The sequence below is a fragment of the Huiozyma naganishii genome, chromosome 2 (genome assembly GCF_000348985.1).
Source record: "Huiozyma naganishii CBS 8797 chromosome 2, complete genome".
Classification (NCBI taxonomy): Eukaryota; Fungi; Ascomycota; class Saccharomycetes; order Saccharomycetales; family Saccharomycetaceae; genus Huiozyma; species Huiozyma naganishii.
The window spans coordinates 975,939-992,990 of record NC_035923.1 but is presented as its reverse complement, the minus strand read 5'-3'; the positions used below and the strand labels follow the sequence as shown (position 1 = coordinate 992,990).

Below are 17,052 nucleotides of genomic sequence, written 5' to 3'. Positions count from 1 at the left end.
ACGCGTCAAAGATAATACTCAAGCGTGAGTACTTGTACGGGGGACTTCCAGTGTCACAAGCGACACCAAGCACACACAGCAATCTACGTGGTGTTCCTCTAGTTAAACAATATCTCAAATTTTAGAACTTCATCGACAATAAAATAGGACCGTTCAATTATAACAGCAACTGAACTTCTGTTTTGACGACATAACGGTGGCTTGATTCACACTGAAGGGGTCGAGAAGAACATTAACAGCACACTGGAAGGAATGCCGAAGTTGGAGCAGTTTGAAATTAAGAAGTACTGGCAGATTTTCTCTGGGCTGAAGCCCGTTTCCGGGAAGGTGACGCACGACCAAGTGCTACCGATCCTTTATAACTCGAAACAGGACTCCTCCGTTTTGAACAAGATCTGGTTTCTGGCAGATATCGATGAGGATGACCAGCTGGACTTCGAGGAATTTGTCATCTGCATGCGGGTTGTGTTCGATATGGTCAACAAGAACATTGACTCGGTGCCGGATGAATTGCCAGACTGGCTAGTCCCCGGGTCCAAGGCAAAGCTGGTTAAGGAAAGACAACGCAGCAAGCAAAAAGAGGACGCTGAATTGCCTCCCAGCAGGACGCCTCCAAAGGTAGACTGGTACATGTTGCCGGAGGATAGGGATGGGTACAAGAAAATCCTCGAGACGTGTCCCACCGCCACAGATGGAACATACACGTATCCTGCGTTGAATCTTGTTCTCAAGGACAAGTTCTTCAACATTGGTGTAAGAGATATGGATAAGACGTGGGCCCTAGTGAACCCGCGTGGCGCAGCCTCCGTGGACCAAGATCCGGCACTCTACTTCGTCCATGTGCTGAGACAGCGTAATGACGAGGGCGCAGAAATACCTTCTGAGCTGCCCGCCGCGTTGGCCGAGGTGTTTAAAAAGCAGGAGGTGCAGTACGATTTGAAGTCCGAGCAAGCTCAAGTGAGGAGAACGGCAGAGTCTACGCCCAGCGTGGCCCCTGCCTCTTTGGCCGTATCGAAAACGGCAACTTCTTCGACACCGATTTCCATTGAACTAAACACGTCTAATATTACCTTGGAAAGGGCGCAATTGATCAGAGAACAGTTGGAGGGTCTTTTGAAGTATAGAGAGGGGCTTTTAGCGCAACCTTCCACATCTTCGAATACAGTAAACGTGGATCAGTTTACCGAGGACCTAGATAATATAGAGCAGCAAGTGGGGGTGCTGGACAACTATTTGAAGGACAAGAAGACTGAATTGAATTCCCTGAGAGAGGGTGGCGCATCTTCGCAATAGAATATGTAATGTACCTCTATTTACACGCACGCACTCACAATATGTATTGTGCATTCATTCGCGTATATAACGTAGCAAACGAATATGTAGGTTTCTTGAACAGTACTTTGACTGGAAGGAACACCCCTACCTCATACCTGCTTTGTGAGTTTCTCATACCGTTTCCTTAAGAGACGGACACGTTCTTCCAGAGCTGTGAGTTTGTTCGTAATCTCGGAATACTCTTCTTCGTTGTACAGTACTTTGCTTTCATCGTCAAGGGACTTCATAATGCGGCGTAGCGATAAGATCAGCAAAGTCTGCGATTCTCTGGCTTTGTTGATGGACTGTTGCACGCCATCAAGGTCCGTCGAGAGCATTGAATACACACATAGTTCCACGGGATGCAGAGTGTCCTTGCTCATGGGATGGCGAGGAGGGGTGTGTATTAGTGTCCACCGCACCCATCGTAAGCTGTGTTCATGGTTTGCGCTACTGAATTGTTATTATAATGTTATTATTTTACAAAAATGATGCATATGGGTGCTGTAAGTGTGAGGGGGGAACAGAGTAGCCGTTGGTTCTATCGATGCAGCCCGTACATATTCGTTCCGATGATTTAGTATGAGAGGATTTTCACGGAACTCTTTTTGTCAAGGACAGTTCTCAGAGTTTGACACATGATGTAGTTGTTCTCAAACGTTAGCACGGATTGATCCTTCGCGTCCAAAAACGAGGCATCCAGTATGATATCCAGTTTGTCCTTCCCCTGGAACAGTGCCTCTGTCGACTCGAGGATCTTGGAGAGTCTCGTCGGGGTTGTGACGAGGAACTTTAGAAGGTCGTTCTTTTTCTTCAACTTCTTGTTCTTCTTGTTGCTGTTGTTCTTAGTGTTCGCCGAGAGTAAGACTTCCTCCACGCGTGCAACGTCGTCTTCCAGTTTGTTCTTGGCAAATAACTTCAAGCAAGTTTTACTCCCACCAAGAGCCCTCGTGACGTCCGCGACACGCATATTGGACATGCACAGGATAAGTGCTCTTGGTGCTCGCGAAAACTGTGTCATGAACTCTTGGAAGTGGTCCAAGTCCCTGTCGTGTGTAAATCCTGCACTAGACAGGAATTCGTTCTTCTTCAAATACAATCCTTCCAGCTCCAATGCACTCAGATCAGGGTTCTTACCACGGATCACAGTTGCAAAGTATTCAGAAACCTCCTCCGGCGTGGCACTCGCCAAACTCTTCCTCTTGGCAATTTCGTACTGGATTTGTTCCCTCTTCTTCGAAAGTAAACTGCCCTTCTTTTGTAGTTTCTTCTGACGTTTCGATAAACCTGCCTCAGGGACCGCCTCTGCGGTATCACTCTCAAGAGGCCTTTTCCTCTCAGATGCAGACTCTCCCTCAGCATCAAATCCTGCGGTGCTCCCCTCATCGCTCGCGGGAGCATCCTCTACTGTCTCTTCATAATCGTACAACAATCCATCTTCTAGTTCGTCTGGGTTGGACATATTTGTGTTTTACTGTATCTCAAAGCAGGGAAGGGCCCAACAATAATTCATTTGGCACATAAGAGATGAGGACCTCATCGCCAATTTCAAAACTGAAAATTTTCAACTTTTTCAAATTTCGATTTCGTCAGACGTTCAATTGGTGACAGTTAAAAGTTGCCATGCCTTCAGCGGACCCAATGTCCTGGCCATGTGCTGGAGTTTATACCCTCGTCGGATACCGAACTTTGTATGTAGATTTCGATGAAGCAAAAAATACTGGAAAAGACAAGGTCCAAAAAATAACGACAACTGCAGGATTCGAACCTGCGCGGGCAGAGCCCAAAAGATTTCTAATCTTACGCCTTAACCACTCGGCCAAATTGCCCAATTTAAAATTTTTATTTTTTGGGTCTGTCATAAGATAAAACCTTAGACATGGGTTATTGTATTACAGATTTCTGTTTTTAGTGCTTGGATATTGTCCGTAGCGTTTGAATTAGACAGAGTTTGAACATTGCAGTATGTTGGACTTTCCTCTAGTGTCATAGATATAATAAAAGCCAATTTTCACTAACAGACGCACAAGCCAAATACTTCCTCTTTATCTGGTTTGAGCGAGATGTAAATGCGTGCATACGTCTACCTCCGCGAGGACACGGTTGGAGTGGTGCCACTTTCTATAGCATCACACATTGGAGCAGGCAAATGGATGTGCACTTTCCGATCCAGGTTTGACTGTACCTCCGGGCAACTTCTAGCAGCATTTTGCTGTTGTTGCATTTTATGGTTGTGGTATTTGTACCGCGACGCGGTAGACATCTTTATCATTGCGTCAAGCCTATCCTCATTCAAGTCTCGGTTCCCCTCATTTGTAAGTGAAAGGGTGCTTTTGCTTGCCTATTCTTCAATGTCTGTCTCGATAACTCATCTTGGAAACATTGAAACAACGATGCAGTTTTAAAACTTTTAGAAACAATGGATACAGTGAGTACTAATAAAGGTGCATCCACTTGTAGTAGATCCCAGCATTGCATATTTGGTCCCCCTCGCCATCACCCATTCATCGTCAGAACCGCTCCACCTGGACATTGAAGTTTCGTATCATAATCCTGCAAGTTGGATATTTTAACCAGCACGCTCAGTGCACAACTATTAGGTTCAGTTACTGGTTTTCTCGGTCACCTATTCACCTTGTGAAGCAGCACTGGTTCGAATATTTAAAAATTTATTCACTTTCTTATTAATACCGAGCAAGTGAACCTGCTACAGACAAAAACAAGCTATACAGAGCAATAACCGGTGTATAGATGGACTCCGGATCGGATTCGGACGATGCTAGGATCAACGTCAGTGGGAGACGGCAGAGAAGAGAGCCGCAAGGCGAGATGCCTCCACCGGAAACTGTCCCAGATTCCACTGACGCTAATGGGTACAATTTGAGGTCAAGAAATAAGAAGCATAGGAGGCTTGACAGGGATCGTATGAAGGATGCACGGAATAATAGGAGGAAGAGGAAGGCAGCTAACAAGGACCTGCTAGGTGCCAGTGGTGGGTATGCATGGGAGGACGAAATCAAGAGAAGTTGGGATTTGGTAACCGTGGACGATGAGGGCGACATGACGTCCTTAGTTGCCAGTCTTGTTGAGGCCAGAAAGAAGCGGGCAGCTAAACGGGATGTGACACCGTATCAACGTGGTATTATTAGAACTCTGATCCTGACATTGGATTGCAGTGAAAGTATGACCGAGAAGGATCTGAGACCTAATAGACATGCGATGATGATTCAATACGCAATTGATTTTGTTCATGAGTTCTTTGACGAGAACCCAATCTCGCAAATTGGTATAGTGATAATGCGGAACGGGTTGGCGCATTTAGTAAGCTCTGTTAGTGGGAACCCTCAGGATCACCTTGACGCATTGAAGCACATGAGGAAACAGGAACCCAAGGGGAACCCTTCCTTGCAAAACGCTCTAGAGTTGGCTAGAGGACTGCTTTTACCGGTCCCATCACATTCAACAAGAGAAGTTTTGATCATTTTTGGCTCATTGTCCAGTACCGATCCAGGTGATATCCACCAGACTATAGCTTCCCTTGTAGATGAGAAAATTAGGGTGAAGGTCATTGGTCTTTCAGCACAAGTCGCGGTTTGTAAAGAGCTTTGCAAACTGACAAATTTTGGAGACGATTCCTTTTACAAGATCCTGCTGGATGAGACCCATTTTAAAGATCTGTTTGACGAGGCGGTCACACCACTACCTGTAAACAAAATAAATAAAGGTTTCACACTGGTAAAGATGGGATTCCCGACTAGGGTTTTCGAAAGTGTACCGACCTTCTGTTCCTGCCATTCGAAACTGATATACGGTGGGTATTTCTGTCCCAATTGTCACAATAAAGTCTGCTCATTGCCTACGGTATGCCCCTGTTGTGATCTGACGTTGATCTTGTCCACACATTTGGCAAGATCGTATCATCACCTAATGCCGTTGAAAACATTTAACGAGGTGGACGCCAAGGAGACATTCCCAACAGAAAATTGTTTTGCGTGTCAGAGAAGATTCCCTATTCTAAAAAATCATAAGAGCGATCAACTTCTGACAAGTTCTCGTTACAGATGTGATGATTGTAGACAGGATTTTTGCATAGATTGTGATGTTTTCATTCACGAGGTATTACATAACTGTCCGGGCTGCGAATCTAAACCAACCATATGAATGGGAGGCAAAGGCTCCGAAAAATCCTGAGATACGAAAGCAGGTTTATGTAGCGGAAAAAATTATACTAGGCATTGTCTTGATACTTTATAAATATATATATGTGTGTGTGTTTATTGGACGCTAATTAGTTTCTATTTTGGTGTTCTTATGCGGAGATTTTACTATCACGCTGTCTGTCATTCTGCTCTGACCCTGTTTCCATCTATCAAAAATCAATCAATGCTTGCATACACCCCCATTCCGTGATTTTTTTGCTTAGCCAATGAAGATTCACCGGTTTGGTTAAGTAGTCATTACAACCGGATATTAAAGCTTTCCGCTTGTCCTCGATCGAATTGGAGGCAGTCAGTGCAACAATAATGACGGGTGCATTCTGTGACGCCGTCCTTTTCTTCTCGCAGTCTCTGATCTGTTTTGCCGCGTCAATACCTGATAGCACGGGAAGCTGCAAGTCCATGAATATTAAGTGCAGCCCACCCTCTTTCCAAATATCAACTGCCTCTTTACCATTTTTGGCTACTTTGTAGGAGATTTTGTGCTTTCTCAAAAAAGACCCAAGAATAGCTTGGTTGATGACGTTATCTTCGACTATGAGCACATTAATTTTTGGGAAGACATTTGCGCTAGTGCTGGTATTTGTGCCATTGTTAGGAATAGTTTTTAGCGCAATGGGGAGCGATGACAGCTTGATCGGGGTCTGTGGCCTCACAGTCGGCTCTACGGTGGTTCTCGGTTCTGCGTAATTGTTGAGGGTTCGGCCACTATTCGTCTGCGAGCTAAACATGTCACCCGGTGTCTCATTAATCAAACCTGGTTTCCCCACCTGGGATACGCGTCTTCTCCACTCGGTCTCCAAGGTAGGGTGTAATAAACCCACTTCCTGCTCGCTCAATGGGGGTAAAGGACGAGTCATTGTATTGTCTGCTTCATCTTGTGCTGTGTTCTCCTTCCCAAAATTCAATCTACTGGAGGATGAAGACGATGAGCTTGCAGTCCTTGATCGTGATAACTTTAGTCCGGCATTTGCGTTGTCGTTCTCATTTTCAGAGTTGTTAGCACATTCGCCATTCTTTTTATAGTAATCCTTCGGTAGTAACAATACCGCCTGTTTTGGGGAATCAGGGGTAGCGTTGCTTAACTCCTCGTTAAAGTCAAAGTTCCCCTGATCCTCATTGCCTTGAAACGTTCGCGTCGTACTCCCTTGTATTTTCCTACCTGGATCATCGGTGTAGGGGGCCTGAAGTTGTTCGTCTGATCCATATGTTGAGTCCGTGGTAGGCTGTCCGTCCTTACTTGTTGGAACCGTAGCAGTTTTATTGGTTTCTGCGCTGTTCGAAATATCGGTGTATACATCATGAAGCGATAAACGCTCAGAGGAAAAAACAAGCAGCGATTCTGACGCCGTTTGTTGACCTAGAGATCCAAATAGCTCTGAATAAATTTCTGATATTGATTGGTCTGGAAGGAATATTATTTTAAATGATGCATCATCGATAGCTTCGCAAGTATATTGCAATGGTTTTTTGTAAAGAAGGTGAAAGTAAATGCGAGGAATGTGGGAATAAAGATTTGCTTTTGGGAGATGCAAAGGGAACTCCTGGCTGTGGGGGGTGCATAGTATTCCCTGCAAACCATGAGGTATTTGTGTGGGAGGGAGAGGCAGATCTGTATCTTGGGATTGGTATCCTTGGAGCTGTGGACAGCGTTGGACTTCGACATGCCCCATGTGCAGTGTTTGATCCTTGGATGAGTCGGATAACTCACTACTACTCGTTGAAACATCAGTTTGAGTGGACGGTGTCGTCCATAGTTCCTCGCCCATTTTACTAGCAGTTTTAGCATTTATGAACACCGGTGACTCGAGCTGAGTACTACTTTGTCCAGCATTATCGTTCTCAATATCACCTGAATTTATGAATCCGAGGGCAATTGAAGCGTTATCATTCACATTGCGCCATCGCCTGCCGTTTAATTTGTCAAAGATCCTACTTTTCAGATCATCCACTGTATCGAGCTCCTCAAAATCTACAAAAAAAGGTTCATTGATGCTGTCCGTGCTGTTTTGTATTCGACACCAGATCCTTCTAGGCGCTGCCAAATTTAAAAGCATTCCCTTGGAGGAGTGCGAAAGAGGAAGAGATTGTCTCTGCATACCGAAATCAAGCGCGCGTTTCAAATGAATTCAAAACAAATTCCAGCTATAGTTGATACCTCTAGAGGACAAATCCAAAAGAAAACTAATCAAAATGTCGGTCTTGAACCCTCAAAACCAGTAATGAGACTACCAAAGACTAAAAAAGGCACACTTCGATACTGTACTAAACTTTAGGAAAGTGCTCTATAAACCTATTGTAGTTCAGTCGGTCCTCGTGTCAATTGCAAAGTCTGGCAACCAAAAGAAAAAAGAAGAAGAATATCTGTCAACCTTTCCACCAAGTCATCATTCCACTATAACTCTTATTCCTCTTTTTTTTTTTTCAGTTCAAGGAAGTCCTTGAATTTGTAACTTTTCATCGTTTTTTTTCGTTCTCGAAGGCAGCAAAAATCATGAAACGGGTAACGATTGGAGCTGGTGGCTGGTGCATCCATCAGATGGGCGGACGGGTTCGCTCAGAGCAGCATGAACTCGTTACCTGTGCGGCCGTTCGGGGTCTCTTCTGGCCCGTTTTTGAGGAAGAGTTCATCCCATACAGACTGGGAAGTTACTTGGTACAGCAGGTCCGACATATCCTTCTCGAAGACGGAGTTCTTGCAATTCTGTAGTGGTGCCGTTTCTCTCGATTCGTTTGGTAGAGCGGAGCTTGACGTTGCCGCTGGACCCATCATGGGATTTAGTATGTACGGTGACGTGTCACCTGTAGTGTTGTGGTCGTCTGTAGCGTCCTCTGTGGGTTTCTTCACATGGTTTGAAGTATCGATATTGTCCAGTCTTCCGAGCTCGTTAAAGAATTGATCAAGCGAGAAATTGATTGCATTCGATAGAGTGTTCGTCGAATCAAGGTTTTCTTCGTCACAGGACTGCTCGAAAATGACATCAGTTCCAGATATCTCATCATCACCATATCTCAACCTGATGACAGCAGCGCACAGCACTTTGAAAGTATTATGGCAGTTTTTAGCCGTCTCACATGTCCCCACCAGATCTTTTAGGACGTTGAGAACTTTCCCCGTGTACTCTCCAACCGTTTCCCTGGACTCGTCTATCGATTTCCCAGAATAGTAATATATCACGTACAGGTACGTCATCCCTGTCATAAACATGTTGTGCACAGCCACCCAAGTGTAGCTTAGCTTTCTCGTTACCCTCAAATCGTGGAACACGTCAATGGTACCCTTTGTGCTCGAGAAAACAGTCTGGAAAGCTTGCTCATTTAGCGTTGGACATTTTGGTGAAAGACCATACAGGATATTTTTCGTGTAGTGATAGTTCAAGTCGAAAAGGTAGGTGTTAAACTGACAGTTCATATTTTCGAAAGATTTGGGTACTTCGACTTTGTACCAATGGTCCAAATCAGCGCTCACCACAGTCCTCCAATCCTCTAAATTAAAATATTGACGAGGCAGTTCGGCATGGGGTGCATATAGGACCTTTACGACGCACGCCTGTATTTTTCGTATCTTGAACATCGCAGTGGCTACTACTTTTGATGAGCCACTTATCTCTGAGTTATCCGAGTAGTCGTCCACTGCCGGGTCATTCGACAGTATGCTGGAGTCGTCCAACATGCTCGGGAAGCGTGTGGTAATACTCTCCTCTGGAATACCAAAAGGTCTTCCGAAATACGAACAGATCTGCCTATCCAGCGAGTAGACACACCAGAAAAGCCTCCTTCTTAACTCTCTGGTGAAAGGGTCGTAGTTTCGATTCAATTTCTCGGTGTGTAAACCTAAATCAACTGTCAGTCTCAAGACGGATCCCATGATATACCATACACCGGGTACATTCGGTCTCATCAAGGAGTATATGGCAAGAAGCAACGTTCCAGATAATCCCTCCAGTCGGTCGGTGGTTGCAAAAAGAGAGTCGCTATAAGATTGGGCACATCTTTTAAAAGTGGCCACCTTAACAGCATCGGCATTTAAAACCTGCGTTGTGTGGCCTATAGCAAACAACAAATAATTCAAAAAAAAACAAATAGGAATCTCAAACCTCGCTGGTACTTTTATCTTGTTGTTTGACTTTTTACTTCCGTTGTAGTTCAAGTAAGGTTGGTGCCAGGGTTTCGAAAGGTCGAACAAATCCGCATCGCCATTATTATCTGGAGTCGTGTATAAATTTTTTGGGAGTTCAAAAGCAGTATTGATTTTGGTATTATCAGATGCTAGTGACAGGTGCCCATTCCAGCTGCCATATATCGGCTCAAAATACTTCTTCAGAAAATACTCGCGATGAAAGATCGGTAGCTGAGAATTTGTGTCGATGAAAAATCTCATGATCAGTTTTTCTGCTTCTTCCCGACTGGGAAGTTGACAAGAGTCAAACTCTTTCGCAGTCTCGATATATTTGTACTGAATCAGTTGCGTTTCCTTACTTTCAATTGAATTATCAGGATCGATCACCATTAGTTCAGGTGAAAAATTTGCCGCTGTAAATACCAATTTGGCAAATGATATACCAGATGAATCCCCAAGAAATGAATCTGCAGACTGTACTTCCATCGATGCCAACTGGGATATATTGTTATTCGATTCTTCAAGTTCAAGTCGTTTTCTGGGATATTCAGCTGCAGACCCTCTCTCGGACATATTATGGGAATCAGATGTTTCATGGTTCAAAAACTCCTGAGAAGTTTCATTTTTCACTTTAGGTACATCCTGAATCAATTCTTCTCCCCTTCTAACTAAAAACCTTCCCAAAATAGTGTCATTTATAGCTTCACCCTGTAAATATTGTTCCCTATATGGCGGATCGTCTTCTTTCCCGGGTACGTTGAAAGATATCTTCCAGGGATCAATGTTATTATCAAGTAGCGCCCTAGCCATTGTAGAAACTCTATCCTCCAGAAATAAAATATAGGATCGGGGTACATCTTCACCGGTGGCTGGATCCACTGATATACAGGGAGTGTTTAGTTTTGTACATTTTCCACAGCTCGGAAGTTTTTGATCGCATTTGGTTTTCTTAGACCTGCATCTCTTGCAAGCTGATCTCGATTTCGGGATGCTATTACTTCTCTTCGCAGCTGATTCGATGGATAGAAGTTTTTCGATATTTCCCTTCGGCTTTTTGCTTTCCTTCTGCGCAACCAAGCTTTCATTATGGTGTCTTTTCACCATTCGTATAATTCGGCCCGAGTTGAGAACAGTGTAGCGGCACGCTGTTTTCTGCTCTTCTTTCACAGTAATTTGAGCGATGACGTTTAAAATTTTTATTTTTACGATTGTTGTGCTTCAATCATGTAAATTAGTATCTCTCTTCAACAGCTATAAACCCGATATCTGCCTATGAAACCGGGAATCATACCGTATCAGGATGGTGATATTGTTACTAATGGACAAGAGAGTGGGCTTTCACCCCGTCCCGCTTTTCCCCAGTATCAATTGACCCATGGAAGTTTTTACAAACCTCACGATATACCGTTAAACAAGAGGCATTTTATATACAGCCCTTGTGCACCACGTCTAGATTTTACAGAAATGGGGTACTGTTTAACAGAGTATCCTTTTGAACGCGCTGGTTTTAGTTTGATGGACCGATCCGCAGGAATCAGCTTAAAGGATAAAGACAACTCAATTATCGGCGTGGAAAAATCAGTAGGATGGAGAACTGGTAGATCTGATGTTTGTATCAAGGAGGGAATCAGTTATTGGGAAGTGGAGATAATTAAAGGTGGCTCAATAATGGGGACTGATAATGATCCAAGAAGAAAAAAAGATATGATAGATTCGAGTCCACACCTTCGGTTTGGAATATCCCGAAGAGAAGCCAGTCTGGAGGCACCCGTCGGCTTCGATTCTTACAGCTACGGAATCAGAGACCAATACTTGGAGTCAATTTCAGAAGGAAAGTTATCTCAAGTCTTAGAAAAAAGAGAAGGTATGCAAGCAGGGGATATTATAAGTTTTGTTTTGAAACTACCTGATTATGATGCACAAGTAGAACAAGCTCAGGAGTACGCTCTGAGGCGCAAAGAAGCATTAAAGAACGCCATTGATTCATCAGGTAAGACCATGCGTACAGATGATAACGCGGGGGCTGGTACAATAAAGAAAAAAAGCAAAACGGTCAAACAGGCAACCAATGAGGATTTTCAGCTGGCATTATTAGAAGATATAACTTACAATGATATAATCCGTGATCATATCCCTATCAGGTATAGGAATCAGCTCTTTTTTGAAGCTACGGATTACATCAAGACTACCAAACCTGAATATTACTCCTCAGATAAAAGAGAAAGACAGGATTATTATACTCTAAAAGACTCTTATCTTGCCGTTTATTTGAATGGCGAGTTTCTAGGCAAGGCCTTCGAAAATCTAAATCCGTTTTTACCACCCTTCAGCGAACTGCAATATAATGAGAAATTTTACTACGGCTACTGGAAAAATTATAACGGTCAACATGTCAATGGGTTAATCAACCCTTATAAGAATGTGGATTCTGAGTCAGAACAAAGATTGATATTAAGGAATAAATATGTCAATAATAATAGACTAGGATACTACCCAACAATAAGTTGTTTTAACGACGGGGAGGTTAAAATTATAACAGAACAAAGGCAGATGAAGTATCTGGATACAGTAAAGTCTTCTGAACTGTTAGCGGATAAACAAATTAAAACGTTGGATGTTTTATACAAGGAGCAGATTGCGGACGATATCGTCTGGGATATTATCGACGAAGTTGAAGAGGAAGGTAAAAAATTGACAAACACAAATCCTCCCATCGCTGCGCCAATCGACACGGTACTTGTGCCTGAAGGATCAGGACCATAATATGTTACAGTGTCGCTGTTTTTTCTCTTTATAGACGAAAAGACTGATACTGTTTGATGCTAGGTAGTTATGCATGCTATCTTCAAAGAGAAATAAAAGTCTATGTAACTAGCATATAAATGTATCTCTTTAATTTGTAAAAATATTATCACTCTTCTGCAGAACATTGCAAATGGATACCTCAAAAGTTTGAATTTCTTCTCTTGTTTTTCTAATATAGTTTTTCTTCAATATGCCATCCTTGGAAACAAATCGAAGAAATAACAGTTTGTCTAAGCCACCCGTTTCTAGCTAGGAACGTTTTGTTGAATAGGGTCTTGTTCGCCGTGGCTATTCATTGTAGTAGAGTAAAGAGATGTTTTAGCTCAGGTATGACTTCTGGTATATACTTAATATATAAGTATATGGTTCGATGATCTCTTCTATATTGTAACAGATAGAAGGATCAATTCATTCGAGGTAGCTAGGTTCTATATATGTGAGAATTTGCTCAGAGTCAATGGTGTGGCTCTTCACTTTCTCACTGTCGTGGATACCTCCACACTTGTGGCATCGTTATTTGTCTCGTTAACATTTGTGTCTTTTATCAAGTGTGTGTCCTGTTTATGCCTATGATGATATCTTATCACCCTTATCATATTCATTTTCTATATCCAGCACGTTTCCATGCAAGACAAATAAGTTGCCAGTACAATTTGAAGGACCAATTTTTCTTTTTCAGTAGAGTCATTCTTCTAAGTTCTGATCATATTCTAATTCCATATGTCAATCATTTTTGTATTCTTTTAAGCTAACTATGTTTATTGGAAATTTTGTATATTTGTTTAAAAGACCGAATGGAATTGCTAAAAAATATAATAAGCTCAAAATATATGATTAACTATCACAAAAGTTATTGTATTTTTCTGTTGAATAGGGTCTTGTTCTCCATGGCTATTCATTGTAGTAGAGTAAAGAGACGTTTTAGCTCAGTTATAACTTCTGGTGTATACTTAATATATAAGTATATGGTTCGATGATCTCTTCTATATTGCAAAAGAGAATAAGATCAATTCATTCGATGTAGTTAGGCTTTATATACGTGAGAATTTGCTCAGAGTCAATGGTGTGGCTTTTCACTTTCTCACTGTGGTGGATACTTCCACACTTGTGGCATCGTTATTTGTCTCGTTAACATTTGTGTCTTTTATCAAGTGTGTGTCCTGTTTATGCCTATGATGATATCTTATCATCCTTATCATAGTCATTTTCTATATCCAGCAATTTCCCTCATATAAAGGTTGAACATAATTTTCATAAAGAGATAAACATTTATACCTAATAGTGTAAGCTGAAAAATTCTGAAGCTGGCAATGACAGTCTTCTGCAACACCATTCACTCAACTTTTGATGCATTTAAAGAGTAACAAAACCTCTATTCGGGAGGCTTTCCATTAAAGTTCCTAATAGAAAATAATTGACTGGTGATATAACCGACATATATTATAAAATGTTTTGTAAATGATTAGTTAGTAAATTATTTACCATAGCTCTTTTTTCGTTATACTTCACGATTAAAGATATTTCACTCGCGTTCAAAAAAATACCGATGTACGTGTCTACTCGTATATATTATGGTTTGCTCCCTTAGAAAAGTTTAACATTAATTGCAGAGTGAATAGATCTATTGGTGAATTATCTATATGCGCTTGTACTTTATCACAAAACTTATTTTGTGGGTTCATTTTTTAGAGAGGTTATTTTCGACGGGTATGGATAAAAATAGTTCTGTATATTATAAATTTCTATACTAGGCTGTCAATATAAACTAACGTATACTTGTGAATTTTAGCAACAACAAAGGTATTGACTCTGCTTTAGAATACAGCTAAATATTTCACAGTATATTACATTAAGTAACATTTGTCCTTCTTTACTCTCTAATAATTACTCTTAAAAAGGATACAAAGCCTATTATTGTTGACCAATACTTACTTTTTTCCTTCATCTTTCACATCTCTTCTTTCCTCGTTTTCGACAGTGTGCTCACATGCAAAATTATTTGATTTATAAAGCACTGATTTTAAAAAAATCAGAAAATCACGGGCGTGTGGCGTAGTTGGTAGCGCGCTCCCTTAGCATGGGAGAGGTCTTCGGTTCGACTCCGGACTCGTCCAATTCTTTTTTGCATTTTTTTAACCGGCTAACGCTACTTGTATTGCAGGCCAGGATGCTTACAGTATGACTATTAGAAGCTTAATAACTCACCAATTCTCTTGTTCACATCTAATCCTTCAACGGCTTAATTAACGAAGAAAGGCCGGCACTCTAAGATAGAGCGATAAGGCAGAGTAGATAATCCAAGATCACCATGCACAAACGCAATAACAAAACATCCCATTGACGTAAGAATAATGTGATGAAAGCTATTTTATTCTTCGGCCCGGGGAATTGGGCCACTCTACTAACCGAAACCTTTTCCTTTACGTGTTTAAGAGGTGTAGTATTTTCGTTTTACTCTCTTTTATTTTGAGCGGTAAGAAATTTTGAGAAAGGATGTTTACTGTACGTCGATAACCGGAGACCTGCTCCATTCTCTGTTACTTCGTTATTTAATTTTCATTCATTAACGGAAGGGAATAAACTTCCTTAGCGTTTCACGCAGTTGTTTTGTGTATCATATTCTTTTGATGTGAACTATAATCCACATAAAAGAAGTGTCATTAATTGTATACAGATATATACTACCGACTATGAGAGAGTCTATCCCAATACGTAAGTATGCGATAGTATCATCACAGCGGTACTGTATATTTCGAAATGGGATGATTCCAAAGTGGGGGGAATATTCAAATAAGTTTTCGTTTTCGTTCAATGTGTTTAATTGACCAACCATTTTGTGGTGAACATGTCTATGATTGCTTTATAATGGCCGACGACCCCTAGGACGACGAATATGTGCCAGAAAGTGTGGGAGCACCCGACATAATCGACCCACCAACAGGAGAAAATGCCCTTTCTTGGGTGGTGGCAGCACGTAGGTTTGTGTCTGAAGTGGATCTCTTTATCCTTGGTGATGATGTCGAGGTCGGTCCCCAGTTGGAAAGTTGTTGGAATTCTGTCGTCGACGACCACGTCCGTTCTGAACCTCTCTGGGATGAAGGACCCGTAGAAGACAACGCCGACCAAGTACCAAACGATGGATTTGTTTGTGATGGGACTTAACAAGTCCACCGCGTAAGCCCATGATTCCAAGTAGCTCGCGTTAATGAAGGAAAGGACCCCCATTGCAGCGAGCAACATGAAGAACCTGATCCGTAGGGGTCTTGCCTCCGGTGTATCGAACTGTGGGGAGCAGTTCAAAAACACCCCGATGATACCGAGCGTCAATGAGATCGTCATGTACAGTATCATCATTGGACGGTGATCGTTGAGTGTGACGAACTCTGCGGTCAGGATGGATGCGGTGATCAGGATGGATATCCCGCTGTAGTCGACACAGGCGAATCTGCGGCGCATTTTCAAAAACGCGGTTCCGTTGAAAGTGTGCCAGAAAGCGGATGCTATCAGACACTTCATGGCCGCGAACAAGAAAATGTAGACGACGAATTTAGCACTCGAGGGGATCCTATCCGATTGAAACACCACTGACTGAGGGAACTCGTACACTGCCAAATAAACGACGTAGAAAAACCCAAGAAAATGTGACCAAATGTTCGAAGTCTCGTTGTGCCACCCGTACCAGTTGATCGCGGACAGCAGGGACTTTACGTTGGAGTCGTAAAACCTGTAGTTGTGGATAATGTACCTGTTTTCTCTCCAGGGGAAGGGCAGTTCGTAGTAATGTAACAATTTTTCGCGACCCTCTTGGAACGCGACGTCGTGGTTGTACGCGGTGATCAGTGCCTCCACCTCCTCAGATGGTTTCAGCATGTGTTTTGGGATACCTTTACACTGATCCAATAGAAACTTCACCCTGTCCTCCAGGGACACAGCTTTCTCAAACACTTCTGAGGTGGGTGACGACGACGACGACTCAAACCCGTCTGATTTCAGCACTGGGGAAGGTGAGGGCGACGACGCCTGCGAAGAGAACTGTCTCTCGGCCACAGTCGCGGTCGAGTACGAATTACTCTTGCTGTTGTCCTCGTAGATGAACTTTCTGGACGAGCAACGTTCCAGCCCGTCCATTGCCTTCGCGTTGACCAGCGTGGTGGCCTCCGAGTTCAGCGAGTCCTGCGACTCGCCCTCCAGCCCCCCGTTAACCCAGACTTTGTTCCTGTGAACTGTAGCGTTCACAGTCACCGGGTGGTGGGTCACGGGTCTTTCCAACGGCTGCCTTTCCGCAGCCTTCTGTTCAGCGACGATCCCATTCTCGTTAAAACGGGCAGAAACAAGCTTGGAGTAGTGGCACCTGTTGGCAAAGTCCTTACCGGACTGCTTCACCTTCCCGTAATTGTCTATACCTTTCTTCTTAAGCTTTGTGAGCGAATCCATCTTGTCAAACAATCTGGTTTCTATAATGGGGCAGCAACGACGAAGAACGACTTAACTGTAATCCACAGTGACAGCCAGACAGAAAACAGCTATATTTATATATACGAACACGGAGTTCAAGCAAACTAACGAATAGCAACAGCAAAAGCAACACAACCTATC

General features: G+C 42.7%; 8 protein-coding genes and 2 non-coding genes across 10 annotated transcripts; 4 read left to right on the top strand and 6 right to left on the bottom strand.

Annotated features, from left to right (window-relative positions):
* Nucleotides 1-252: 252 nt before the first annotated feature.
* Nucleotides 253-1,293, top strand: END3 (End3p; the record flags this gene model as incomplete). Its single annotated transcript, XM_022606507.1, has 1 exon — nt 253-1,293. The coding sequence occupies one exon, from the start codon at nt 253-255 to the stop codon at nt 1,291-1,293; it is 1,041 nt and encodes a 346-aa protein (XP_022463196.1).
* A 131-nt stretch (nt 1,294-1,424) lies between these two features.
* On the bottom strand, nt 1,425-1,697 carry SNN1 (Snn1p; the record flags this gene model as incomplete). The annotated part of the gene is made up of 1 exon (XM_022606506.1): nt 1,425-1,697. One exon carries the CDS (start codon nt 1,695-1,697, stop codon nt 1,425-1,427), a length of 273 nt encoding a protein of 90 aa, XP_022463195.1.
* Nucleotides 1,698-1,891: 194 nt separating this feature from the next.
* On the bottom strand, nt 1,892-2,776 carry CMS1 (Cms1p; the record flags this gene model as incomplete). Its single annotated transcript, XM_022606505.1, has 1 exon — nt 1,892-2,776. One exon carries the CDS (start codon nt 2,774-2,776, stop codon nt 1,892-1,894), a length of 885 nt encoding a protein of 294 aa, XP_022463194.1.
* A 285-nt stretch (nt 2,777-3,061) lies between these two features.
* KNAG0Btrna10S lies at nt 3,062-3,143 on the bottom strand. Its single transcript has one exon. It is a non-coding gene; the product is annotated as a tRNA-Ser (tRNA).
* Nucleotides 3,144-4,065: 922 nt separating this feature from the next.
* SSL1 (TFIIH/NER complex subunit SSL1) lies at nt 4,066-5,475 on the top strand (the record flags this gene model as incomplete). The annotated part of the gene is made up of 1 exon (XM_022606504.1): nt 4,066-5,475. One exon carries the CDS (start codon nt 4,066-4,068, stop codon nt 5,473-5,475), a length of 1,410 nt encoding a protein of 469 aa, XP_022463193.1.
* A 208-nt stretch (nt 5,476-5,683) lies between these two features.
* Nucleotides 5,684-7,630, bottom strand: SSK1 (mitogen-activated protein kinase kinase kinase SSK1; the record flags this gene model as incomplete). The annotated part of the gene is made up of 1 exon (XM_022606503.1): nt 5,684-7,630. One exon carries the CDS (start codon nt 7,628-7,630, stop codon nt 5,684-5,686), a length of 1,947 nt encoding a protein of 648 aa, XP_022463192.1.
* A 458-nt stretch (nt 7,631-8,088) lies between these two features.
* Nucleotides 8,089-10,755, bottom strand: PPR1 (Ppr1p; the record flags this gene model as incomplete). Its single annotated transcript, XM_022606502.1, has 1 exon — nt 8,089-10,755. One exon carries the CDS (start codon nt 10,753-10,755, stop codon nt 8,089-8,091), a length of 2,667 nt encoding a protein of 888 aa, XP_022463191.1.
* Nucleotides 10,756-10,923: 168 nt separating this feature from the next.
* Nucleotides 10,924-12,414, top strand: BRE2 (Bre2p; the record flags this gene model as incomplete). Its single annotated transcript, XM_022606501.1, has 1 exon — nt 10,924-12,414. One exon carries the CDS (start codon nt 10,924-10,926, stop codon nt 12,412-12,414), a length of 1,491 nt encoding a protein of 496 aa, XP_022463190.1.
* Nucleotides 12,415-14,497: 2,083 nt separating this feature from the next.
* Nucleotides 14,498-14,570, top strand: KNAG0Btrna8A. The gene has a single exon. It is a non-coding gene; the product is annotated as a tRNA-Ala (tRNA).
* A 703-nt stretch (nt 14,571-15,273) lies between these two features.
* IZH3 (Izh3p) lies at nt 15,274-16,890 on the bottom strand (the record flags this gene model as incomplete). Its single annotated transcript, XM_022606500.1, has 1 exon — nt 15,274-16,890. One exon carries the CDS (start codon nt 16,888-16,890, stop codon nt 15,274-15,276), a length of 1,617 nt encoding a protein of 538 aa, XP_022463189.1.
* Nucleotides 16,891-17,052: the final 162 nt, after the last annotated feature.